Source organism: Acanthochromis polyacanthus, chromosome 20, assembly GCF_021347895.1.
Source record: "Acanthochromis polyacanthus isolate Apoly-LR-REF ecotype Palm Island chromosome 20, KAUST_Apoly_ChrSc, whole genome shotgun sequence".
Lineage (NCBI taxonomy): Eukaryota > Metazoa > Chordata > Actinopteri > Pomacentridae > Acanthochromis > Acanthochromis polyacanthus.
Genome location: NC_067132.1, coordinates 30,585,985 through 30,612,746, shown reverse-complemented (window position 1 = coordinate 30,612,746; position 26,762 = coordinate 30,585,985). Strand labels below are relative to the sequence as shown.

Sequence of the window (26,762 nt, the reverse complement as noted above, 5' to 3'; positions counted from 1 at the left end):
TAGCTCAGGCGCTACCCGGACAGGCTTGATGAAGGGTCCTGAGGCTCAAACGGTCACGGAGGGAGCATTGCATCATGGCGGCGTCCTCTCGAGCCCAGGTGATTTCTCTTTACCGGGCGATGCTGAGGGAGAGCCAGAAGTTCCCCTCCTACAACTACAGGTAGGAGGACGTGTCCAGTGGGTGTTTGTGCTTCTACCGGCTGGGTTTAGGGCGCTGTCGGCGGCGGGAAACATGCTAACGGCGCGGCTAGCGGCTGTGTTTACATTAGCCTCCTGGCAGATTCACCGTGACGTAACTGTTAATGAATGGAGCTCAATGGGGCTGAAAGAGGATTTTACTGAGTGTCATGTTGTCCTGTTGGTGTAGTTTGGTAGAAAATGGAATAAAGTGTGCTGAGACTCAAGTTTGAAGTTGTTCTGTGTCTGTTTGTGATCATTTTGTGTCTCTGTGTGTTGTTTTATGTTTTCTTTTGGTTGTTTTGTGTCTTCTTTTGGTTGTTTTGTGTCTCTTTCTGTTGTTTTGTTTCTCTTTGGTGTCATTTTGTCTCTCTTTTTGGTCATTGTTGGTGTCTTGGGGTTGTGGTTTTCCTCTTTAGGGTTGCTCTTTAATCTATTTTTCATTGTTTTGTGTCTCTTTTTGGTGGATTTGCATCTATTTGTTGTTACCTTTTGGTCTTTGACGTGTCTGATGTAGTTTCTTGCCTCTTTGTGGTTGTTTTTACATCTCTTTGTGATTATTGTTGGTCTCTTGGGGTTGTTTTGAATCTATTTGCAGTGATTTTGTGTCTTAATTTGCCATCTGCTTTGGTTTTTTTAGGGTAATTTTTATTCTGTTTGGCGTCTCTGATATTATTTCTTGCCTGTTTGTGGTCGTTTTGCATCTTTTTTTTGTAACATTTTTTGGTCTCTTTGGGTTGTGTTTGTCCTTTTTGGGTTGTTCTTTAATCTATTTGTGGTCTTTTGTGTCTCGTTTTGTTTTTTTTTGAATCTCCTTGCTGTCACCTTTGGTTTGTGTGAGGTCATTTTGGGGTTGTTTTTAGGCTATTTGTTCTTGTTTTTTGTGTCTCTTTGTGGTTAGATTTGCATCTCTTTGTTGTCGGCTTTGGTTTCTCTTTTTTGGTCTGTTTGCCATCTCTGAGGTTGTTTTTTTAGGCTCTTTGGAGTTGTTTCCTATCTCTTTGTGATCATTTTGGTTTCTAGGGGTTGTTTGTTCATGTGTTTGTGGTCATTTTGTGTCTTTTTTTGGGGCATTTTTTTGGCTCATTGTGGTCATTTTGTGTCACTATGGTGTCGTTGCATCTCTTTGTCATCAGTATCGATTCATTTGAGGTCATTTTTGTTCTCTTTGGCATCTCTGTTGTTGTTTGTTGCCTCTTTTAGGTTATTTTTGTCTGTTTGTGACCAGTTTTGGTTTCTTGGGGTTGTTTTTAATCTATGTGGGGTTGGTTTTTCATCTCTTTGTAGTTGTTTTGCATCTTTTTTGGTTCGTTTGAGGTCATCTCTGGTCTGTTTGGCATCTCTGAGGTTGTTTTCTGTCCTCTTTGGGGTTGTTTTACATCTCTCTGTGATCATCTTTGGTCTCTTGGGGTTGTGTTTTTCCTCTTTAGGGCAATGTTTTTATGTATTTGGGGTTGGTTTTGCATCTTTGTATGGTCAGTTTTGGTTCATTTGACGTCACTTTTTGGTTTCTTTGGCGTCTGTGAGGTTATTTCCTGCCTCTTTGTGGTTGTTTTATGTGTCTGTGTAATATTTTTTGCGTTTTTTTTTAAAAAATGTATTCGTGGTTGTTTCGTGTCTCTCTTTGGAAGTTTTGCATCTCGTTGTCGTCGGCTTTACTTCCTCTGAGGTCGTTTTTGCTCCATGTCGTTGTTTTTTGTTACTTTTGGAGCTTCGGTTTGTGCTGTTGCTGAGCAGTGTTTCTAAAATTTTGTCCCCGGCAGCCCGACTATGACCGGGTTAGCTGTTTCCTGGGTCACCGAGGCGTCTGGCGCTGTGACCCTGGGCAGATATGGGTGTTCAGCAGAGTGTTTTACGTGGAGGTCAGAGGGTTCGTCGGTGCGTCTGGCCCAGTTTGTACCTGACCGCTGCCCTGATTAGTCTGCAGACCTCCTGCTGCTCTCATCCCATCAGGACTCGCTGTGTTCTGCCTAACTGACTGTGACACACTTTGCATTTATTTATGCTGGAAATCAATCCGGCCTGCTGCTGCTGCTGGAGCCGACATTAGATTAATATCGAGCTGGATCTGCTGAAGCTGCAACTGTCTCGTTTCTTCTCATCACGCCTCAGAATTAGTGCCTCTTCGCTCGTCTAACTGCGTTTATTATCGCTGCAGTGAAGCTGTTTCAGCGTCAGGTCGCCACATCGATTTTTAATCTTGTTAAATCGATGAATTTACATTCAGTTTTCAGCTGGGCTGACGAGTGACGGATGGATTAATCCTCTCAGCTGAAGCCTGCACTCCAACAAACGTCTGTGTTCACGTAAAAACGAGTGGAAAATCTGAGTCATTTTGAGCAAATTTTGAGCCGTTTTGGTGAAATTTTGAGTCGTTTTAGACAAAGTTTGAGTCACGGTTTACAATGTTTGATTCGTTTTTGGGCAAATCTTGACTCATTTTGGGCCAAACTCGAGTCATTTTAGACAAATTTTGACTCGATTTGGGCCAAACTTGAGTCATTTTAGACAAATTTTGACTCGATTTGGGCCAAACTTGAATCATTTTAGACAGATTTTGACTCATTTTGGGCCAAACTCGAGTCATTTTAGACAAATTTTGACTCGATTTGGGCCAAACTCGAGTCATTTTAGACAAATTTTGACTAATTTTGGGCCACACTCGAGTCATTTTAGACAAATTTTGACTCATTTTGGGCCAAACTCGAGTCATTTTAGACAAATTTTGACTCATTTTGGGCCACACTCGAGTCATTTTAGACCAATTTTGACTCATTTTGGGCCAAACTCGAGTCATTTTAGACAACTTTTGACTCATTTTGGGCCAAACTTGAGTCATTTTAGACAAATTTTGACTCGATTTGGGCCAAGCTTGAGTCATTTTAGACATATTTTGACTCATTTGGCCAATTTTGTGTGGTTTGTGCAGATTTTGAGTAATTTTGGACACCATTTGAGTCATTTTGGGCAAATCTTGAGTCATTTTGACTGAAGTTGAGCCACTTTGCTCTTCACTAAGTGGAAACTGCCAGCCTCCCGTTACTTTTATCTTCCAGGAAGAAGCCTTTAAAGAGTCTCTTGTTCTTTCTGAGAAAGCGTCGGCTGGTTGCTGCGTACCTGATGCCGGCTGGTTGTTGTGGAATGACCTGAATATGCCAGACGTAGCTGCAGGCGGTGTTTTGTTGTTTCCCTCTCCGACTACAATAACAGCTGACGCTCGCAGCGCTTCCTGGGAGGAGGAGGAGAGGTTCCAGTCTTTGGCTGGATTCAGTGAGAAAATAAACGGATGAAACATTCATGATTCTCTCTGCAGCAGCTGATGGTAACCACAAGTTTAATTCACAGCACAAACCCCATTAGTGTGGAGTTTTGGGAACATGCAGAGGTTATTATGATGAATGAAAAACGCCGTAGAGCCGCGGAATAAAAACGAAGGAAAATCAGCGCAGACGGATAAAAGAAGACGAGCTGCAGGGAGGATTTACTGGAGAACTGAAACGTAGACGAATAAACCGAGGCGAGGCCCTGGAGGGAAAAAAGAACGTTACAGAAACGTAAAAGTCTGTTAGAGACAAAAAAAACTGCAATTTACCGTCACACCACCAGGAGGCACACTTCAGCATGGGGTTAAATTATGAGCTCATGTTACTTCCTGCTTATTTTTTTTAAGTTGGCAGCATTTAAAGTTCCCATTTAGCAACAAATGATCAATGAAACGCTGCACGTTTGCCTCATTTTGCTAATAAAACAGTTTAAATGTTCACACTTAAAAATAGAGAAACATCCAGAAAAAGGCATAAAAGAGGCTGAAATACTGACATTCAAAAAATAACAGCAAGTTTCTGTTAAATAATATATTTTAGCTGATTTGTAACAGGGACATTTTGAGTCCTTTTGCTGAAAATGCGTTTGTTTTGGACAAAATTGTAATTTTCTTGGATCAAATTTCAGTTGTTTTAGTTGACGTTTTGAGTCGTTTTGGGTAATATTTGAATCATTTTGGGCAGCTTTTGAAAGTTTGAATCATTTTGGTGATGTTTTAATTATTTTAGGGCAAAATTTTAGTTGTTTTGTGAAATTTTGAGTCGTTTTGGATGAAGGTTGACTCGTTCTGGACAGTGAGTCTTTTTGGTGATGTTTTAGTCCTTTTTAATCATCTGGAGTCGATACTTTTCCCTGCACACTTTCCAGATCATTTTAAACGAGCCTGTAGTTTTTGTGGACAGACGGTGAGTCATGTCGGACGTGTTTTAGTCGTTTCTGTTTTCCATTATGCGGCAGAAACCCCAGCTTTAGTGTTTGCTGAATGAGGAGGATCCCTGCAGGTTTGAAGCCTCAGGTGTGAGGAACAGAAAGAGGAAGGAGGCTGTCAGAAGTAGGTCATCTCTCTGCACAGCAACAACAACCAAACAACAACAGATAACCTCCTGATTCTGTGCTTTCTGTCTGCTGTCCGTCCTCCTTCTGTCGTTTCGTTTCTGTCCATTAAAAATAAGTTTTCCCCACGGATTCGGTCGAACGCAGCGTCATCACAGCACGCTGTCAGCCGTCACCAGATCATGGCAGCTTCAGATGAATAAGTGATGCTGGAAACCTCCTGGTTTCCTTTCCTTCTGCCCTCGTTTCCTTTCCTTCTGCCCTCGTCTCCTTTCCTTCTGCCCTCGTCTCCTTTCCTTCTGCCCTCGTCTCCTTTCCTTCTGCCCTCGTTTCCTTTCCTTCTGCCCTGGTCTCCTCGTTTCCTTTCCTTCTGCCCTGGTCTCCTCGTTTCCTTTGGTTCTTTCCTCGTTTCCTTTCCTTCTGCCCTCGTCTCCTCGTTTCCTTTGGTTCTTTCCTCGTCTCCTTTCCTTCTGCCCTCGTCTCCTTTCCTTCTGCCCTCGTCTCCTTTCCTTCTGCCCTCGTCTCCTTTCCTTCTGCCCTCGTTTCCTTTCCTTCTGCCCTGGTCTCCTCGTTTCCTTTCCTTCTGCCCTGGTCTCCTCGTTTCCTTTGGTTCTTCCTCGTTTCCTTTCCTTCTGCCCTCGTCTCCTCATTTCCTTTCCTTCTGCCCTCGTCTCCTCATTTCCTTTCCTTCTTCCCTCATCTCCTCATTTCCTTTCCTTCTTCCCTCATCTCCTCATTTCCTTTCCTTCTGCCCTCATCTCCTCGTTTCCTTTCCTTCTGCCCTCATCTCCTCATCTCCTTTCCTTCTGCCCTCGTCTCCTTTCCTTCTGCCCTCGTCTCCTTTCCTTCTGCCCTCGTCTCCTTTCCTTCTGCCCTCGTTTCCTTTCCTTCTGCCCTTGTTTCCTCGTTTCCTTTCCTTCTGCCCTCGTTTCCTTCCTCTGAAGTCTGCTAATGACTGAAAATCTTGAATGTTTTAAACACCGATGAGCTCCATGGGTAAAAAATATCAAAGAGTTTGTTGCAGACAAAAACTGATAAAACAGTTTGTTCTTTAGTGCAGTTCTGAGTCGTTTTGGGCAGATATTGCATTCCTCCTCTCCTTCCCTTCGTCTCACTGACTTTCTGTACATGTAGCTGTGACCCGCTGGGTTTTATTGGTTCCATCTTTAATCCTAAACGGACTCAGAGGATGAATCGTTTCGTCGCTTTAACTTCAAGGTCGCTGCTGTAGTTTCCGTCATCAGAGCAAATTAAACCAGAATCACTGCAGCAACAAATCCTCAGTAATTTTCCTGTTTTGATTAATTTTGTTTTTCTCGTCAAACTAATCTGTAAAATAACCACTAGAGTGAAAAATAGTGCATTTTAAAATGTATTTAAATCTAAATAAAATGTGTTGTTTTCAGAGGATTTTAAATAAAGACAGATTAGGATTTTTTTATTGATTGATTTATTATAATTTTGTATTGTGTGTTTTAAAACATCTATATGATACTGAGAACAATAAAAATAAAGCTGTACCTTCAAGACAGTTAAGTCATAATAAATCTTGCTAATAAATCAGATTTTATCTTTTATTTCCTCACATTTCTGTAAAAATAATTAATGAAATAAAGAGAAGTGAGTTTTGACTGATTAACAGCATTAATTACATAAAAATGTAAATAAACCTGTCTTTCTGTTGCATTTATTATTTATTCATGCAGAGTTTTGTGCCTGCAGCTGAAACTAACTGAAATCTGGAAGGTTTGGGGTCGCTGAGGTCGAGTCTGGCGGATTTCTGACGCCTACGTTCACATTTTACTCTGCAGAGAAACAAATCAGACGTGTGAGGGAATATTCCAGCCCGAAATTAAAGAATATACCCGAAAAAAAAAGTTTACCAGAGACGGGAGCCGTAAAATACACAAAGAATCCTCACATTTCAACTTTCCCGCTGCCCCTGAACACCTCATCAATCACATTAAAATCACTTTTTCATCAAATTATGGGTCAAAAATACACGATTCTGTCGAAGAAAACTAAAAGTTCTCTACTTTTTGTTCAGTTCTCAGGTGATTTGTGTCTTTTTCATTGGTTTGCCAATTATTAGTGTTCACAAAAATCACTCCCTGGTTAGAATAAATAAATAAATAAAGTGGTGCGTTCAGGGTCGGCTGCGGAGCTTCAGCGTTTGTTCAGCAGCTCTTTGCCTTCAGCTCCGTTTTGATCTCATTTGTTAATTTGTTTGTTTTCGTTCTGATTAGCCGCCTGTTTGTGTACCTGTTGTGTTGTTGTTGAGCATGTTTGTGTACCTGTTGTGTTGTTGTTGAGCATGTTTGTGTACCTGTTGTGTTGTTGTTGTGGGTTTGTGTGTCTCTAAACTCCTGGAAGGATCTTCCCTCCAGACGTTTGTTGTTTTTATTCACCTCTGTTTGTTCTTTGATGCTTTCAGTAATTGTAGAGAAACAAAGATAAAGTGTGTGTGTGTGTGTGTGTGTGTGTGTGTGTGTGTGTGTGTGTGTGTGTGTGTGTGTGTGTTGCAGGACTTATGCACTGCGGCGTGTGCGGGATGCATTCAGGGCCAACGGGAAAGTGGAGGATCCAAAAACCGTGGAGAGACTGATGGAGGAAGGAAGAGAAACACTGGGAGTGATTCAGAGACAGGTCAGACACACAACAGACACACAACACAGAGACAGGTCAGACACACAACAGACACACAGTCTTTCTGTGTCATTTTAGGTTTCTGTTTCTGTCAAACAAACAAAAACATGTTACTTATTGTTTTTGTGTTACTGTTGTGCCATTTCAACATCTTTTTGTGTCGTTGTTTGTCGTTTTGTACTATTTTAGCACCTGTTGTGTGGGTTTTATGGGTTTTTTTTTTGTGTAACCTTCATGCCATTTTAGCATCTTTCTGTCTCGGTTTTATTTTAGAATCTTTTGTGTCATTTTTTTAACATCTTTTGTGTAAATTTTGTGTTTTTTGTCTGTTTTTTTCTGTCATTTTAGCATGTTTTTGTCTCATTTTTGTTTTTCAGTTTGTACACATTTTTGTGCAATTTAAACATCTTTTTGTGTCACTTTTATGTGTTTTTCTGCCATTTTAACATCTTTCCTTTAAGTTCTGCATTTTTGTGTAATTTCAAGAACGTTTTGTACCATTTATGTGGCTTTTTGTGTATTTTTGTCTTTTTTATCATTTCAGCATCTTCATGTCATTTTTGCATCTTTGTGTGTTTTTGTGCCATCTTAGTTCTCTGTGTGTCATTTTTGTGTATTTTCTGTCATTTGAGCATCTTTTTGTGTCAATTTAGCATCTTTTGGTTTCATTTTGTGTCATTTTAGCATCTTTTTGTGTCATTTTGTTCCATTTTAGCGTCTGTCCGTGTCATTTTGTGTTATTTTAGCATTTTTTTGTTTCATTTTAGCATCTTTTTATTTGTCTTTTTGTCTTTTTAGCTTCTTTTTGTGTCATTTTAGCATGTTTTTTGTCTTTTTAGTATATTTTTGTGTCATTTTGTTTCTTTTTAGTATCTTTTTGTGTCATTTTGCGTCTTTTTAGCATCTTTTTGTGTCTTTACATCTTTTTGTGTCATTTTAGCGTCTTTTTAGCATCTTTTTGTGTCTTTACATCTTTTTGTGTCATTTTAGCGTCTTTTTGTGTCTTTTTAGCATCTTTTTGTGTCATTTTGTTCCATTTTAGCATCTTTTTGTGTCTTTTTAGCATGTTTTTGTGTCATTTTGTTCCATTTTAGCATCTTTTTGTGTCTTTTTAGCATGTTTTTGCATCATTTTAGCATCTTTTTTTGTCGTTTTGTTGCATTTTAGCATCTTTTTGTGTCATTTTGTTCCATTTTATCATCTTGTGTCATTTTGTTGCATACTAGCATCTCTTTGCGTCATCCTTACTGCATCCTGCTAACAGAACTCATTCCTCTGTCCTCCTGTTTCCAGATCATTTTGGTTTCTGTGTTCGTCTTCAGCAGCAGATATTTGTTGTTTTCGGTCACATGATGTTCTGTGTGGAGCTTTGTGTTTCTGTCAGACCAACAGAAACCTTTTCTGTGGATCTGCTCGGTGCTTCATCGTGTTTTCTGTCGGTGTGGGCGTCCAGGATGAGTTTATCTGCAGCGAGTGGGCGTCGTTGTGTCTCTGCATCGCTTTAAGGAAACAACAGAAGCCGGAGTTAGCGGTTAATTGTGTCTCTGCTCGGCCGAGTGTTCAGTCTGTCAGCTGGTTAGAGAGCAAAGATGATGGATGGCAGCTGCAGAGAGAGAAGCTTTAATGAGAGGCAGATAAAAACCTGAATGAGGAGGATTTTAGAGCGATCTGTCCAGACAGCAGAGGGAGCTCTGAAACTAAATACAGCTTTGAACTTCACTAAAACACTCATTTTTACCTTTTAATGTCATTTTTACATCTTTTTAGGTCATTTTTTGTCATTTTCTGTCATTTATTTGTGCCTTTTTCTGTCATTTTTGTGCGTTTTTGTCATTTTTGCATCTGTTTGGCATTTTTTCACCATTTTGTGTTATTTTTTGCATTTTTGTGTCCTCGTTTATCTTTTTATGTCTTTTTTATGTCTTTTTGTGTCATTTCTACACCATGTTCTGTTATTTTTGCATCGTTTTGTTATTTTTGCATCTTTTTCTGTAATTTTTGTGTCATTTCTAAAACATTTCTGTTATGTTTTTGTATGATTTTGCGTTATTTTTGCATTTTGTGTCCTTTTTGTGTCATTCTTGCATCTTTTTGTGTCATTTTTACTTATTATTCATTCATTTTTGTGCCTTTTTCTGTCATTTTTGTGTTTTTGTCATTTTTGCGTCTGTTTGGCATTTTTTCACCATTTTATGTTAAGTTTGTGTCCTTTTTTTGTGGCTCTTTGTGTCATTTTTACGTCTTTTTGTGTCATTTCTACACCATTTTGTTATTTTTGCATCGTTTTGTTCTTTTTGCATCTTTTTCTGTCATTTTTATGTATTTTTGTGTCATTTTTAAAACATTTCTGTTATTTTTTTGCATCATTTTGTTAGTTTTTGCATTTTTTGTTTCCTTTTTGTGTCATTTCAGCACCTTTTTATGTCAATTTCAAATCTTTTTGTGTCTTTTTTACATCTTTTGCCATTTTAGCATTTTTGTGTAATTTTAGCGTCTTATTCTGTCATTTTAGTGTCATTTCTACATTTGTGTGCCATTTTTTTGCCTCTTTTTGTCTCATTTTTACATCTTTTTCTGTCATTTTTCCATTTTTTCTGTTATTTTTGTGTCAGTTCTACATCTTTATTTATTTTTTGTTTAATATTTGCTTCTTTTTGTGTAATTTTTGCCAATTTGTCTCATGTTTACATCTTTGTGTAATTTAGCATCTTTATCTGTCATTTATTTTTACATCTTGTGTGTAATTTTAGCCCCTTATTGTGTCAATTTTACATCTGTCTCTGTTATTTTTGTTATATGTGCTTCTTTTAGTGTCATTTCTGTCTCTTTTTGTTGTTTTTTATGCCATTTTAGCATCTTTTCCTGTCATTTTTGTGCATTTTCCTGTCATTTTTGTCAGAAAAACATGATTATAATTACTGTGATGGAGGTCCTTCCTCCTCCGGTTGCCGTCTCACTGGGTGGATTTCATCAGGCAGCGGCTGTGAGGAGGACGGAGCTCTTTTGGTTGCATCAGCCTCAGATTTCCAAGAATAGAAGAAAACAAACAAACAAAGAGAAAGTAGCAGAAAAACAACCCCAGAGGAAGAAACGCTGCTGAGAACCTGCAGTAACCTGAACTACGTCTGGTTTCAGCCACATTAATCTGTAAATCGCTATAATAATTATTATTATCGTCACGTTCAACTAGTGGATCCTCAGGAGGAAGTGAAGCTCCGCCAACCGCTGAGGCTCATGGGAAATGTAGTTCAGAGCCACTAAATGAGCTGCTTTTCATTTATCACAGCTCACTGCATCCTCAGAGGATTTCAATCAGCCGAGAATGTCTTTATTTTGCAGATAATACCGAATATAATCACAGAAAAAAAGAACCAACAAATTAATTTCCTGCAAGTAGAGACTTCCAGTCACATCCACATCAAAAATATTTAGTCTTTTACAGTTTTTCTGTGTTTAAATCAGCTAAAAATGTCATTATCTTACAGATATTGGACTTTGTTTGGAATAAAAATGTATAATAAGAACAGTTAATCAGCTGCTATTTTACAGGTTTTTCCTGTTTTGTTAAAATACTGATTATAAATAATAAAAATCACAGGTGAAAAAGGACTGGTTTTGACAGTTAATTTACCATTTTTTACTTGTTTTGTCCAAATTTTTAGAAAAAAATAAAATCAAAATTAAATAAAATTTTAAAAATAATAATATCTAATCTACATCCAAAGTCTGTTTGTTTACAAATATTAACTGGTTGTTTTTATGAATAATTACAGTTTTAAAATATTAAAATTTACTAAAAGATATCTTTATTTTGTAGATATTGGTTGTTATTTGAACAAAAAAACTTGTATATTAAGGACTGGAAAAGGCTAAATATTTTTTAAACTCTTTGTTAACTTACAAATAATATCTAATGTCATTATAGAAAACAGGGTAATTTATAGATTAAATAAAAACATTTTAAAAAAGCCTCAAACTGTGAATAACATCCATATAAATAATCTGTTTTTGCATTTGTTGTTTTACAGTTTGCCTGAGAATATGCTAATATTGCATAGATTTAAATCATGTGTATGTGTGTAAATATGTTCAATAACTTGTCCAAAATAATATGAAAAATGTCCAAAATGACCTTAAACTTTTCAAAAATGTTGCTTAAAATAACCTGAAATGTGTCAAAAACGACTGAGATGTTTGAACTGACTCCAAATTTGTTCCAAATAATTTGAAACATGTTAAAAATGACACAAAGATTGTCCGAAATGCTTTCAGAATTAACTGAAACTTGTCCAGTATGACTCAATGATCACTCAAACGCTCCGTGTGACTCAAATAATGTCCAAAATTACTTGAAAAATGTCCTAAAAGACATAAAAATTGAAATGGTCACATTAATCTGGTAATCACCGGCATATTATAATAATTATTATTATCGTCACGTTCAACTAGTGGATCCTCAGGAGGAAGTGAAGCTCCGCCAACCGCTGAGGCTCATGGGAAATGTAGTTCAGAGCCACTAAATGAGCTGCTTTTCATTTATCAGCCGGTGATTAGAGGCCACGGCTGGTTTAGTAAAGCCTAAAAGCCCAGAGTTTGCTGCTTTCAGAAGCCTGGTTTGGTCACGTCCTGGAGTTAGAGCTGCTTTTTGGAGGCCTTCTGAACTCCTGAATCAATGGTCTTGGAGGGTTTTCTGACTTTGTGATGATGGGAAGCACCGAAAGGCACCAGAGAGGGAAAAGATCTGACGCTGTGCGGCTCCTCTCTGCTGGTAGAAATATATTCCACCTTTAGCTTTCATGTTTCCGTCCGTCGCTGGTTGAGGAGAGAAGAACTGAGCTGAGGGCAAAAAGGACGAAACACCAGAGTGTTGTTGGACTCCTTTGATGGACCTTCAGAGGTTTGGACTCCTGAACTAAAATGGTCCAAAATAGTCCACAAACCTGGTTCTGAGTTGAAGTAAACAGAAGTGAGTCCACCTCTGTGCAAAACCACTGGAATCTGAAATGATTCTGAACTTATTTCCACGAAAGAATTAGCATTTTTTTGTTGACATTTTGCCATCTTTTTGTGTCCTTTTTGATGTTTTTTGTGTCATTTTAACATTTTTTGACATTTTACCACCTTTTGCTGTCATTTTTGTTGTTTTGTGTCCTTTTAGCATCTTTTTGTGCCATTTTAACATCTTCGTGTCCTTTTTCCTGTTTTTTTGGGTCATTTTAGCATCTTTGTGTCGTTTTACCGTCTTTTTGTGTCCTTTCTGATGTTTTTTTTGCCATTTTAACATCTTTTTGTGACATTATAGCATCCTTTTGTGTCATTTTCTGTGTTTTTGTGTTATTTGAGCATGTCTTTGTCATTTTAACATTTTTTTCTATCATTTTTGCATCTTTTTGTGTCAATTTAGCAACTTATTTGTCCTTTTTTGGATTTTTTTTGTCATTTTAGCATCTGTTTGACATTTTAACATCTTTTTGTGTCATTTTCAGTGTTTTTTGTGTTATTTGAGCATGTTTTAGCATCTTTCTGTATCATTTCCGCATTTCTTTGTCATTTTAGCTTCTTTTTGTATCATTTTTGCATCTTTTTGTGTCAATTTAGTAACTTTTTTGTCCTTTTTGTTGTTTTTTGTCATATCATATCTTTGTGACATTTTATCATCCTTTTGTGTCCTTTCTGGGGTTTTTTTTTGTTGCCATTTTAGCATCTCTTTGTGCCATTTTAATGTCTTTGTGTCCTTTTTGTTGTTTTTTTTGTCATATCATATCTTTGTCATTTTAACATCTTTTTGCGTCTTTTTGTGTCAACTTAGCAACTTTTTTGTACTTTGTGTTTTTTTTGTCATTTTAGCATCTGTTTGTGATATTTTAACATCCTTTTGTGACATTTTTGTGCCATTTTAGCATCATCTGTGTGACTTTTGTCATTTTTGTATAATTTTAACTCCTTTCCGAGACATTTCTGTGTTTCCTCTCTGAATGTGATTTCTGATGATGAAAATGAAATGAATATCCAGTTTACCTGTGATGCCGTGGCGGCAGAGCTCTGCGACCTCTGAAGGGTTTCGATTCGTCGGGTTTGAAGACGTTAAACTGTAAAGCGGCTCGACTTTCCGACCTGCGAATTAAAACAAAGAAATAAATCCTCGGGTTCAGCGGAGACACTTGAGATGGATAAATACGGACAGTGAGCTGATTTAAAGAAGACACTTGTGTAATATAGGAAAAGCAGAGCGCTTAATGAAGGGAAAATTAAATCCGAGCGAAGGGCCGCGGCGTGTCTGCAGGAATTCAAATGAGAACCCAGAAGCTGATTAAAGCATCAGGGACGTTCTGACGGATAAATAAAGCTGGAATCAGGTTCTATGTGGTGTTTGCTAAACTGCACGTCTTCTGTAAAGGTTCTTATTACCTGGATCACCTGTTAGCTTCAGCAAGAAACGCTATTTGCTGTACAGGTTTGTTTCTGCAGCGATTTGTTCTGAAAGACTCACTTTCACTCAATCTGGATTGTTTTCTTGTTCACCCTTTAACCTCTGAGCAGTTTTTCCACTGCAATTTAAGGCCTGTGCAATCTATGGAAAAAGAACAACCACAAAGAAGGAGAGAGACTTCAGAAATGTCTCAGAAAGGGGCTAAAATTATTTAAAAATCATCCAAAAATACACCAGACACCAAAAGCAACAAGAAGGACACAAAATAAAGCTAAAATGACACAAAAACATGCTAATATGACACAAAAAAGATGTTAAAATGACCCAAAAAGATGCCAAAAATGGAACAAAAAGGTGATAAAATGACACTAAAAAAGGATAAAATGGCACAAAAGATCCTAAAAGGACACAAAATAAAGCTAAAATGACACAAAAACATGCTAATATGACACAAAAAGATGTTAAAATGACCCAAAAAGATGCTTAAATGGAACAAAAAGGTGATAAAATGACACTAAAAAAGGATAAAATGGCACAAAAGATCCTAAAAGGACACAAAATAAAGCTAAAATGACACAAAACCATGCAAAGATGACCCAAAAAAGATGCTAAAATGACATAAAAACATGCTAAATGACACTAAATGATGCTAAAATGACACAAAAAGATGCTAAATGATACTAAACGATGCTAAAATGACATAAAAACATGCTAAATGACACTAAATGATGCTAAAATGACATAAAAACATGCTAAATGACACTAAACGATGCTAAAACGACACAAAAACATGCTAAATGACACTAAACGATGCTAAAATGACACAAAACATGCTAAATGATACTAAACGATGCTAAAATGACACAAAAAGATGCTAAAATGGAACAAAAAGGTGATAAAATGACACTTAAAAAGGCTAAAATGGCACAAAAGATCCTAAAAAGACACCAAAAAGGACACAAAATAAAGCTAAAAGGACACAAAAACATGCAAAATGATACTAAACGATGCTAAAATGACACAAAAACATGCTAAAATGACAGAAATGACAGGAAAATATGCTATTATAAAAATGTGTTAAAATGACAAACGGAAGCTAAAATGGAACCGACAAAGGACAACAAAACATGCTAAAATGACAACAAATTATGCAAAAACGTCACAGTTTCACGTATATTTGAATATTTCTCTTCATCATTTTCTATATTTCCAGTATATGAGGACATGTTTTCCTCTAATTCTACCATGTGAAGACACATTTTTCTGTAATTCCAGTATGTGAGGACGTGTTTTTCCCATAATTCTACCTTGTGAAGACACGTTTTTCCAATAATTCCAGTGTGTTAGGACACAGTTTTCTATATTTCCAGTATATGAGGACATGTTTTCCTCTAATTCTACCATGTGAAGACACATTTTTCTGTAATTCTACTATGTGAGGACGTGTTTTTCCCATAATTCTACCTTGTGAAGACACGTTTTTCCAATAATTCCAGTGTGTTAGGACACAGTCGGAGGCTGAAATCCCTCCAGTTCTCTGTTCTGATGCAGTTTGTGGAAACGGGAGGTTTTTGGGGAAGCAGACAGGACTGAAAAGTAGGACGACTCCCTCCTCTGTGCTCTGCTCCGATGGGTGGAAATCCCTCCTCAGGAATCCTCCTTTATTAGCTGCTTTCACACCTGACTGGCCGCCGGCTTCACCGGCTTCACCGGCTTTAGGCTGCAGAACAAACTGTGGTTATGAGGAGCTGCTGGTGGATAAAACACATTCTGAGGACAAAACATGATGTAGAGGAAGACGTGTTCATCACAGCTCACGTTTAAACATCACCATAAAACCAACAACGTTCTCAACAATAATCTAATCTGACTCTACACTGTTATCATTAGTACTGGAAATCTGAAAAACAGAATTAGTTTGCAGATAAAACAAACCAGTAAAAGCAGTATTGTCTTTTTGAGTCATTTTAGCCTCTTTTTGTGTCATTTTTACCTGTTTTTGTGTCATTTTCCATCTTTTTGAGTCATTTTAGCATCTTTTTGAGTCATTTTAGCTTCTTTTTGTGGCATTTTAGCTTCTTTTTGTGTCATTTTAGCTTCTTTTTGTCATTTTTGCCTCTTTTTGTGTCATTTTAGCTTATTTTTGTGTCATTTTTCCATCTTTTTGAGTCGTTTTAGCATCTTTTTGTCATTTTAGCTTCTTTTTGTGTCATTTTAGCCTCTTTTTGTGTCATTTTAACTTCTTTTTGTGTCATTTTAGCCTCTTTTTGTGTCATTTTAGCTTCTTTTTGAGTCATTTTAGCTTCTTTTTGTGTCATTTTCCATCTTTTTGAGTCATTTTAGCTTCTTTTTGAGTCATTTTAGCTTCTTTTTGTGTCATTTTAGCCTCTTTTTGTGTCATTTTACCTTGTTTTCGTGTCATTTTAGCCTCTTTTTGTGTCATTTTAGCCTCTTTTTGTGTCATTTTCCATCTTTTGGAGTCATTTTAGCATCTTTTTGATTCTTTTTGAGTCATTTTAGCATCCTTTTGTGGTGTTTTCTGTCTTTTTAAGTAATTTCAGCGTCTTTGTGTCGTTTTAGCATCTTTTCGTGTTATTTTAGCATCTTTGTGCGTCACTTTTTCCATCTTTTTGTGCCAACACATCTGCATTCTGCTGCACATCTGCTTTTAAAGTCTCTTAAACCCGGCAGGTAAAACCTCAGCCCCTCCGATCCTTTCTCCGTCCGATCGCCGGGTGAAATCCTCCGAGTGTTTGTTGAACTCGGAGTGATTGAGATTCTGTCCGACCCCCGAGAGCCGTAACCGGGGCGACCTGCGGGTATAACTCACCGGCCGACGTGGCATTTAATCTCAGTCGAGGCAAAACGGCCGAAGGCGTTGTGACATTGCGGTGACATTAAGCAGCAGTAATGGGTGAGGGATGGTTCTTCTGAGGCCACGACTAAAACACACAGCAGACGATAGAGTGGCTTTACACGGCAACAAGTCCGACCGGCTTCAGTTTCCAGCTGTGGGCGCATTAAATCACGTTCAGAGGGAGGCAAACTGTCACTTATTAAAATCTAATTCATGAACAGCCACGTTTATAGTGTCACGGCGACATCCGTCTCATCTGGGACGGCGCTTTTTGTTTGTTGCTTTGAGTTACTTCTGTCGCTTTCGCGTTTGTGTCTTAGTGTGTTTTTACATGACTTTTTAAGCATCTTTTTGTGTCACTTTTGTGTCTTTTTATGTCATTTTCATGTTAATTTTAGCATCTTTTTATTCCATTTTAGCATCTTTTTGTGTCATTTTAGCATCTTTTTAGGCTGTTTTAGCATCTTTTGTGTGATCTTTTGTGTCTTTTTATGTCAATTTATGTTAATTTTAGCATCTTTTTATGTCATTTTAGCATTTTTGTATGCTGTTTTAGCATCTTTTGTGTCTTTTTGTCATTTTCATGTTAATTTTAGCATCTTTTGTCATTTTAGCATCTTTTTGTGCCATTTTAGCATCTTTTTAGGCTGTTTTAGCATCTTGTGTGATCTTGTGTCTTATGTCATTTTGATGTTAATTTTAGCATCTTTTTATGTCATTTTAGCATCTTTTTATGCTGTTTTAGCATCTTTTGTTTGATCTTTTGTGTCTTTTTATGTCATTTTCAATGTTTCTTTTAGCATCTTTTTGTTCCCTTGGCATCTTTTGAGTTAGTTTTGTGTCTTTGTGTCATTTCTGTTCCATTTTAGCATCTTTTTATGACATTTTAGCATATTTTTCTGTTGCATTATCATCTTTTTGTGTCTTTTTATGTAATTTTCATACTTATTTTAGCATCTTTTGTGTTAGTTTTGTGTCTTTTTATGTCATTTTCATACTTATTTTAGCATCTTTTGTGTAATTTTTCTCTTTTCGTGTCTTTTTGGTTGGTTTTAGCATGTTTTTGTGTCCTTTTTGCGTCTTTTTGTCATTTTAGCATCGTTCTGTCATTTTCATGTTTATTTTATCATCTTTTTGTGCCCTTTTTGTGTAACTTTTGCATTTTTTAATGTTTTCATCTTTCTGTCTTTTTAGCATTTTTTTGTGCCAGTTTTTTCTTTTTGCTGCAATTTTATGTCTTTATCAGATTTTTGTGAGTTTTGTGGTTTTTTGTGTCGATTTAGCATGTTTTTGTTTCACTTTTGTTCCATTTCAACTTCTTTCTGTGTCTTTTTAGCACATTTTTGTGCTAGTTTTGTGTTTTTGTAGCAATTTTGTGTCTTTTTTATCATATTTTTATGTCAGTTTTGTGGATTTTTTTGCGTCATTTTAGCACATTTTTTGTAATTTTTGTCTTTCTTTAGTTCAATTTTAGCATCTTTTTGTGTTAGTTTTGTCTCTTTTTGATCATTTGTGTTCCATTTCAGCACCTGTTTGTGTCATTTTTGTGTCTTTTTACCATATTTTTATGTCAGTTTTCTGTCTTTTTGTGTCATTTTTGCATAATTTTAGCATCTTTCTAAGCCATTTCTGAGTTCTCCCTCCTCTGTCGTGCTTGTTCTGTTTCCGTAGAGCTGCAGGACTTTTTTGCAGTGAAAAATGAACCAACAGTGAGGAAAAATGAGGCAGGAGTTTAGTCGCTTCAACATTTCCGTATTTCTTTTCTGTCAGATCAAATGAAAGCGAGTTTCCAGTTTGTGAGATTCAGGACTTAAAGGGGAGAAGAAGAAGAAACTGGAGGCGAACAAAGGAGGCATGACGAAGGTTTCTAACCATCTGTCCTCCTCCTCTTCCTCCTCTTCCTCCCTTCATCTCCTCTTCCTCGTTTCTCCGTCTGAAGCATGGCTGATCCTGGTTTTCTCTCTAATTAGACGGTCGAGGCGTTGAGGCGAATGAAGCGTTTGGCTCTGTGGGCGTGGCCGGATTGATTCACATTCACTTTGGGGCTGGAGGTGGGCAGGGCTTTGTGACGCTAACGAGCTCGTTAAGGCAGGTGGGCGGGGCTTCAGTAAAGGGGATTTCCAAGGTCAGTGTGACAGCGAGAGGCTGCAAACAGAGACGTCCCACTGGTGCTTTTCTGGAGACAGCAGGGAGGTTCTGATTGCAGCAAAAACTGAGAGTGTGTTAGAGTGTGTGTGTTTTAGTGTGTGTATGTTCTCCAGCAGCAGAAACAGCTGCAGTATCTGTTCCTGTTCAGACCCATGCGATGGTTTAAACAGCTGGAATCCACATGTTCATCGTTTCTCCACAGATGTTAGAAACACAGAAAATAAAACAGACTCTGCTCGTTGGTTTTTTATTTTAACCGTTTACATTTTTAGTTTGTTTAAACACTGCCTGCAGCTCACCCAATGTCCGTGGATTAGAATGCGTCATTTTAGCCTCTGTTTAGTCATTTTGTGTCAGTTTTGTGTCTTTTTGTTCCAGTTTAGCATTTTTTGGGTCATTTTAGCATCTATTTTGTCATTTTGTGTCCTTTTTGTGTCTTTTAGTGTAATTTTAGCATCTTTTGTTTCGTTTTGTGCCATTTTTGTGTTATTTTTGCATCTTTTTTTGCCGGTTTTGTGTCTTTTTGTCAGTTTAGCATCTTTTTGTGTCATTTTTGTGTTTATTTTTGTCATTTCCATGTTTAGTTTCACATCTTTTTGTGTCCTTTTTGTGTTGGTTTTGTGTCTTGGTTTCATTTTAGCAGCTTTTTGTCATTTTTGCATATTTTTGTCATTTTTGCAACTTTTTGTATCAGCTTTGTGTCGTTTTGTCATAGTAGCATCTTTTTTGTCATTTTAGCATCTTTTGTGTCTTTTGGTTCCATTTTAGTGTCTTTTTTGTTAGTTTTGTGTCTTTTAGTTCCATTTTAGTGTCTTTTTTTGTTGTTTTTGTGTCTTTTGGTTCCATTTTAGTGTCTTTTTTTGCTGGTTTTATGTCTTTTGGTTCCATTTTAGTGTCTTTTTTTGTTGTTTTTGTGTCTTTTGGTTCCATTTTAGTGTCTTTTTTTGCTGGTTTTATGTCTTTTGGTTCCATTTTAGTGTCTTTTTTTGCTGGTTTTATGTCTTTTGGTTCCATTTTAGTGTCTTTTTTGCTGGTTTTATGTCTTTTGGTTCCATTTTTAGTGTCTTTTTTTGTTAGTTTTGTCTACTTGTCTCATGTTTGTTTTCACATTTTTATTTATTTTATTTCATTTTTCTTATTTGTCTTTTTATACACTTTTTGTAAACTCAGCATGCTTCTCTTCTACCATTCAGTGGGTTAAAACTTTTAATTTCTTCCATAAACGACCTAAAACTGAGAGCTAACAGAAGGAAATGAAGGATTTTAAATGGACTTGAGCTCAGTAAACTGTGTGTGTTTTTCTGTTTTGAGCTCGAGGCCACTTGAGTTTGTGAAAACTGATAAAAAATCCAGAAAGAGGCGAGATGAAAGGTTCTGTTTGTTGGAAAGTTTCACCTGGACGCCGGCAGCTTTGGTTAATTGTGTCGGTCGGCTTTCATGTGAAGCGGCGACAGTGTGGCTTCACTTTTACATCAGCTGCTCCAAAGTCTTCCCACTTCTCATCTCGGCTTTTTTTCCCGCCGGTTGCCACAGAAACGCTCACCTGAAGACGTGTGTGAATATTTATTGTGTCTAAACAGTGGAGACGTTTCAGTTCTTTACCTCAGCTGACGTCTGAAAAGAAACAGGAAAAAAACTAGTGAACTTTGTCAGAACTCACCTCAGCTTCACTGTAAAAGACGCCTGGTGAGAAAAACTGGAAACGGATGAAATAAATAAATATATTAGAAATGATGTAACACTTTGAAATTCAAAAACATTTAAAAATAACAGCAAATATATCTAGAATAATATTTACAGCAGATTGAAATACAGTAAAGCTACACAACTGATTTATCCACAAAAATCACAGCAGAAACGTATTAATTTGCATGTTAACATTAAAAATATATGAAAAAACAGGCCGAAACTATAAATAACATCAGAAATCTGTATTTTAATAAAACATAATTTGTTCGTTTACCATCAGTGACTGTGAAATGATACAGAACGTTGCAGTATTTTGCATTATTTTCTTAATTTTTGCCTCTTTTGTGTCTAATTGTGTCATTTATACATTTTTTTCTAGTTTTGAGTCTTTTTCTCCTCTTTTTGTGTCATATTTGCTTCACTTTTGGGTCTTTTTGCCCTTTAAATGTCATTTTGTTAGAAAAATTGCACAAAAAGACCCCTTAGTGTCATTTCTGTAACATTTTTTGGGATGATTTTTTGCCTGTGTCACTTTGTGTGTCACTTTTGGAAAATATTTGTATTATTTTTGCAAATTTTTTCTGTCTTTTTTTTGCTCTGTGTCGCTTTTGGTTCTTTTTGTGTTATTTTTAAAAGTATTTTTGTCTCGTCATTTTTGTAACTTTTTCATTTTCAACTTTTGAACGTTTCAGTTTTCAACAATTATTTTTCTTCTATTTTACAACATCGAAAGTTTATGACTTTAACTGTGAACAATTTACTTCTTTTTCTTTTTTTTTACACATTTTTCCTAAAAAAATCACAGAAAAAAACATGCTAATTTATTTGTTGGCTTCCTCCGTTCTTCACTGTGAGGACGATGCATCCACTGTGGTCGTTCTGCTGAAAATAACATCAAAAAAATCAGTATTTATATAAAACGTAATCTGTTTACAGTCAGTGACTGAACTAACAGTATTATTGTGTTTAAATCAGATTAAAATGTTATTATTTTACCGATGTTTGCTGATATTTTCAGCTTTTGAACGTTACAGTATTCTACCATTTTTTCTCTAATTTACCCTCAAAAATGAGAATTTCTGACATTGTAAACTGTCATTTTGCCTCTTTTAGTGTAATTTTGTAACATTTTTGTCAGTTTTCTGTCATACTGTGTCTTATTGCATCACTTTTGCAAATTTTTGTCATTTTTTAAAACTGTTTTTGGGCCTTTTAGTGTCATTTTTCCATCTTTTCATGCTATTTTTGACGGCATCATTCTGCACAGATAACATTTCTGCGAATTTCAGGTTCACAAATCACAATTTTTTGATCTATTCTTACTGAGGTAATCAAACAGGAATAACGTGGACGTCGTACTACCGTTTCTGTCTCGGTGAGCTAATGTTAGTGAGAGCTGGAGAAGAGATGGCGCCCTGAACAGCAGGAGACGGTGGAAATGGAAGTTAAAGAGCCGTAGAAAGTGGGAGGAAAGAGACGAAGCGACGACGGGAAGCTGGAGGAGTCCAGTGGAGCAGATCAGACTGTCCAAATGAGGTTTTCTCTCCGGTGAGATTCAGAAAAGAGGCGAAGGAAACCGTGGCTGAGAGGGGTTCAGGTGGATAATGAACTGAGATTTAAGAAGCTTCTAGTGTTTCCATCCATCAGCATTTAACTCTTGGTTTAATATGAATAGTCAGGCAGCAGAAAACACAACGAATCATTCACAAGTTATCACAGTAATTAATCAGTTTATTGTAGAAATGTCAGAAAAGAATGAAAATCTGGCAGCAAGTGTCAGAAAAAATGTTTAAAAGCTGGAATGTTAAAAAGGTGAGAATATCTGTGAAAATAGTTATATTTTAATCTGATTTGAACACTTAATATTGTGATATTTTACTGTCAACAAACTACATGAACTATTATGATGTGGATATTAGGACGAGTTTTTAGAAAGGACTTCTGTCAGAATGATGCAGGAAGGGACAAAAATAACATGAAAAGATGGAAAAAAGACACAAAAAGGTACAAAAATAACACAAAATGAATTGAAAGAAAATGAAAAATCCCTCATGACAAAATAATGACGCAAAAATAGTAAAATAAAAGTTCTGAAAATGACACAGAGGCTACAAGACCCAAAAATGAAACATAAAGAGGCAAAAAAAGACGTAAAAGTGACTGAAAACATGGCAAAAATGGCACCAAAGTACATAAAAACGACAACAAAGGATGTAAAATTGACAAAAGGGACGAAAATGACACAAAAAGACTCAAAAGTGACACGGAGGCAAGAAGTTTTTTAAAATGACTTAAGTTGTAAAAGTGGCCCAAAAATGCATAAAAGAGGCAAAAAGGCAGAAATATGACATAAAGAGATGTAAAATGAGTAAAGACATAGCAAAAGTAACACAAAAGACACAAAAATGACAGAAAGAGTTGTAAAAAATGACCCAAAAAGAGGCTAAAATACCCATAAATACCAGAAAATGATGTAAATGAGCATTAAACCGTCACAGAGTGGAATATCCCAGCATGCTTTGCCCTGATTGGTTCCTAATTGGTTGTTTGGAGGTTTGGCTGAATGCTTGTGATAAAACTGAGTTCTGGTCCAGACCCGTAGAGGAAACGCCTCCTCTTTGTTAGCAGCTTCAGCCGCAACAATTTACATCCCAGCCGAGCCTCCTGGCAGCTGATTGGTCTAGAGAGCCTCGCCCCGCCCCTCCCTCCCACGCCGGCCAATCAGGACGTCACGAGGGGCGAGCGAGGCCCTGATGGAAGTGGAGAGAGAAAGTGAAAGAGGGGATTCATGGCTGACGGCAGAATAAGTGATGAGCTGACGAATGTTGGGTGGAGAGATCTTTGTGGAGCGACGGCGCCTCCTGGTGGAGCTGCAGCGACACGACAGCAGACTAGAAAGACTAGAGGACACGAGTTAAAGCTCAGAACGTCACGACTTCACCGCAATCTGAGGTCCTGCAGCTCCACGGATGGAGGAGGAGAGAGGATGATGCTGCTGGAGAGACACAACGGGACAAAAACGGCATGAAAAGATGGAAAAAGGACACAAAAAGACACAAAAACAACACAAAATTACGCAAAAAGAATTTAAAAAGACCCCAAAATAACACAAAAGGACCCAGAAATTATACAAAGACACAAAAATGACACAAAAAGACACAAAAACTACTCAAAGAAACAAAAATAACACAGACCCACAAATGACACAAAACTGACAGAGAAAGAAGGAAAGGTGACACAAAAAGAGGCAAAACTTGAACAAAAATGAGAAAGAGGCAAAAAAAAGACCCGAGAATGACAGGAAAACATGTAAAAACGACACGGGACACAGAAATAACCTTTATTTACTTTTTTTAAAAAGAAAAACACAAACTTTACCAAAAAATTAAAAAAAAACATTCTGTAATTTAAAAAAAATGTATAGACCTAAACAAAACACACAAAAACAAAAAACTTTATTTTATTGAAAAGCAATAAAAACATTCTGTACCTTAAAAAATGTATTTACCAAAAAAACTTTATTTAACTCAAACAACACATAATGAACGACACGACTCTGAACTGAGTGTTCAGAACAACACACTGATGTACTGTGTGTGTGTGTGTGTTTTAGGACGCGTTCTTTAGATCAGTTTGTCGCGTTTCTGTGCAGGAAAAAGAGCAATCAATGATGAACTGTGACCTGAACACACTGACAGCAGACTGCAGCTGTTTGAAGCTGAACTCAGACTTTGTGTCGCTGCAGCGCCTCCTGCAGGACAGAGCTGAGCTGATGATAATTAAACTTTCAATTTTTTTTTTTTTAGATACATAGTTTTTGGTTTTTTGGTTTTTTTTTGAAGGAACTAAATTTTCCAAGTAAATAAAATTTGTAGTTGGTGTTTCAGATAAATTCTGGTTATTTTGTGGTTTTCATGATGCCAATAAAGTTTATTGTATCTTTTGGGTAATTATCTTTTTATTTTCTGCTTTTTGAGGTAAATCATGTATTTTTTTTTTGGAGGTATGTAAAAAAATTTTGTTAATTTTTTGAGGTAGATAAAGTTTATTGTGTTTTTGGGTTAATGATATTTTTGTTTGTTTTTTGCGGTAAAGTTTATTTAGTGGTTTTCATGAAGTAAATTTTTTTTTTAAATTTTTGGTGTAAATAAAGTTTATTTAGTGTTTTTCATGGTGTAAATAAAGTTTATTTTGTGTGGTTTTCACAGTGTAAATGAAGTTTATTTAGTCTTTTTTATCATGTATATAATGGTTTTTGTTTATTTTTGAGGTAAATAAAGTTTGTGTTGTGTGTTTTTCATGGTGTAAATAAAGTTTATTTAGTGTTTTTTATGATGTATATAATGATTTTTGTTTATTTTTGAGGTAAATAAAGTTTGTGTTGTGTGTTTTTCATGGTGTAAATAAAGTTTATTTAGTGTTTTTTTTATCATGTATATAATGATTTTTGTTTATTTTTGAGGTAAATAAAGTTTGTGTTGTGTGTTTTTCATGGTGTAAATAAAGTTTATTTAGTGTTTTTTTATCATGTATATAATGATTTTTGTTTATTTTTGAGGTAAATAAAGTTTGTGTTGTGTGTTTTTCATGGTGTAAATAAAGTTTATTTAGTGTTTTTTTATCATGTATATAATGATTTTTGTTTATTTTTGAGGTAAATAAAGTTTGTGTTGTGTGTTTTTCATGGTGTGAATAAAGACTTCTTGTGTGTTTGTGTCTCTGCAGGTGTCGATAGGAAAGATGTACGAGACCCAGAAGATCGTGGTGGAGTGAAGCATCATGGGAGGCGTAGGACAGTTGGTGTGGACTTACCGATCAGATCATTGATCAGATCATTGATGGATTATTGATCAGATTATTGATCAGATCATTGAAGTTCTGTAGTTTATTTACTGTCTAGAAGTTTCCTTTAGTCCAGAAACAGCAGAACCTTAAAGTTTATGTCAGAACTTTTCTGATAAAAACGATTAAAATCAGGACTTTAGTTCATGTGTTCAAACTGAAGGAACTTGTTGATTATTATGGGATATTATTGATCGTGATGTTTTCCTTCTTTGTGTTATTTTTGTAAACGCACAATGAAAGCGATTGTTGTCGTATAAAAGAAAACTGACACAAACAAAACAGTCAATAAATTATTATTGATCAGTTTATTGATCCTCGTCCTTGTTTTGAAGCTAAAATATGAACACTTTTCTGCTGTAATATCCACATTTTTAATACTACTGTGTTTTAATATCCAGGTTACTGAGCCCTTCGTGTGTTAATATTCAGAGTTTTGACACTTTTTTGGATTGATATCCTGTTTTTTACAGTTTATTGTATGAATATCCAGGTTATTGACACCTTTGTGCGTTAATATCCAAGCTTTTGATAGTTTTGGCCGCTAATATCCAGATTGTTGACTCTTTTGATCTTTAATATTCCAATTATTGATACTTTTGATCATTAATATCCAGGTTATTTACACTTTCAGTTGCTAATTTTCTGGTTATTGACACTTTTGTGCGTTCATTTCCACCTTATTGACATTCCTGTGTGCTCTCTGATGTGTTTTTTCAAACTGTGAATGATCTGGAGTTTGTTGTTGCAGCGAGGAAACTTTAATGTCTTTAATTAAGACGCTTCGCTGTCGTCCAGCATGCAGCTCAGCGTTTCTGAGATGAAACAGTTGGTTTTATTTATCTGAACAGTTCAGCAGCATCTGAAGGAAAACAGGCAGACAGATGGTTCCACAGAAGAATCCATGTAGAGCTTCAGAAGCATCATGAGACCTCATGATGGTTTGTTTAGAGTCTCCATCATGGTGGAATCACAGCCTCATTAAAGTCTCACAATAATTCAACTCATCAGGCACCCAACAACGCCTGAAAGAAGAGGAAGAAGGAGGAGAAGACCATCTTGGTGCTCATTTAAGAGGTTTGGAGGTTTTCATGAGTGACGTCCTGATCCAGACCGAGGTTAGCTTGATACAACTTCCTTGAGCATTGTTGGGTTTACCTACTAAAGGGACACCATGACAAAGACTTCTGAGACGCTTCATGACCTCCATCCAGCATAAACATAGATAGGACCATCTGGGACGGTGTTTCTACGTCCCATTGGTGTCTGTGATGGTCATCCTAGTCATTTATATCACAAGGCAAATGTCAAGTGTCTTTAATTTGTACTATTTTGAGGTTTCCCACAGCTGTGTACAACTTTTCATTCACGATGTCCTGATCCAGATTAAGTTTTCCTTTAGGTTAGCTGTAGTACTTTGTTGGGTTTTTTGTTTGTTTTTGTTGTTTAATACTCTAGCGACCAGAGGAGCAACTGTTTATATCAAGCGAAGAGCATTGTTGGGTTTACCTACTAAAGGGACACCATGACAAAGACTTCTGAGACGCTTCATGACCTCCATCCAGCATAAATATAGATAGGACCATCTAGAACGGT

At 36.6% G+C, this 26,762-nt stretch overlaps 1 protein-coding gene across 1 annotated transcript; it reads left to right on the top strand.

The window, feature by feature from the left end:
* Positions 1-16: 16 nt before the first annotated feature.
* Positions 17-25,477, top strand: LOC110959728 (LYR motif-containing protein 4B). The gene is made up of 3 exons (XM_051940304.1): positions 17-160; positions 7,080-7,200; positions 25,050-25,477. The coding sequence occupies exons 1-3, from the start codon at positions 75-77 to the stop codon at positions 25,095-25,097; spliced, it is 255 nt and encodes an 84-aa protein (XP_051796264.1). The 5' UTR covers positions 17-74; the 3' UTR covers positions 25,098-25,477.
* Positions 25,478-26,762: the final 1,285 nt, after the last annotated feature.

What these genes read in the sequence shown, in the direction of transcription:
- LOC110959728 (XM_051940304.1), top strand. Translation starts at nt 75, where the DNA reads ATGGCGGCGTCCTCTCGAGCCCAGGTGATTTCTCTTTACCGGGCGATG. An exon ending in TTCCCCTCCTACAACTACAG is followed by an intron (nt 161 to 7,079) that starts GTAGGAGGACGT and finishes TGTGTGTTGCAG; the next exon opens with GACTTATGCACTGCGGCGTG. An exon ending in TGGGAGTGATTCAGAGACAG is followed by an intron (nt 7,201 to 25,049) that starts GTCAGACACACA and finishes GTGTCTCTGCAG; the next exon opens with GTGTCGATAGGAAAGATGTA.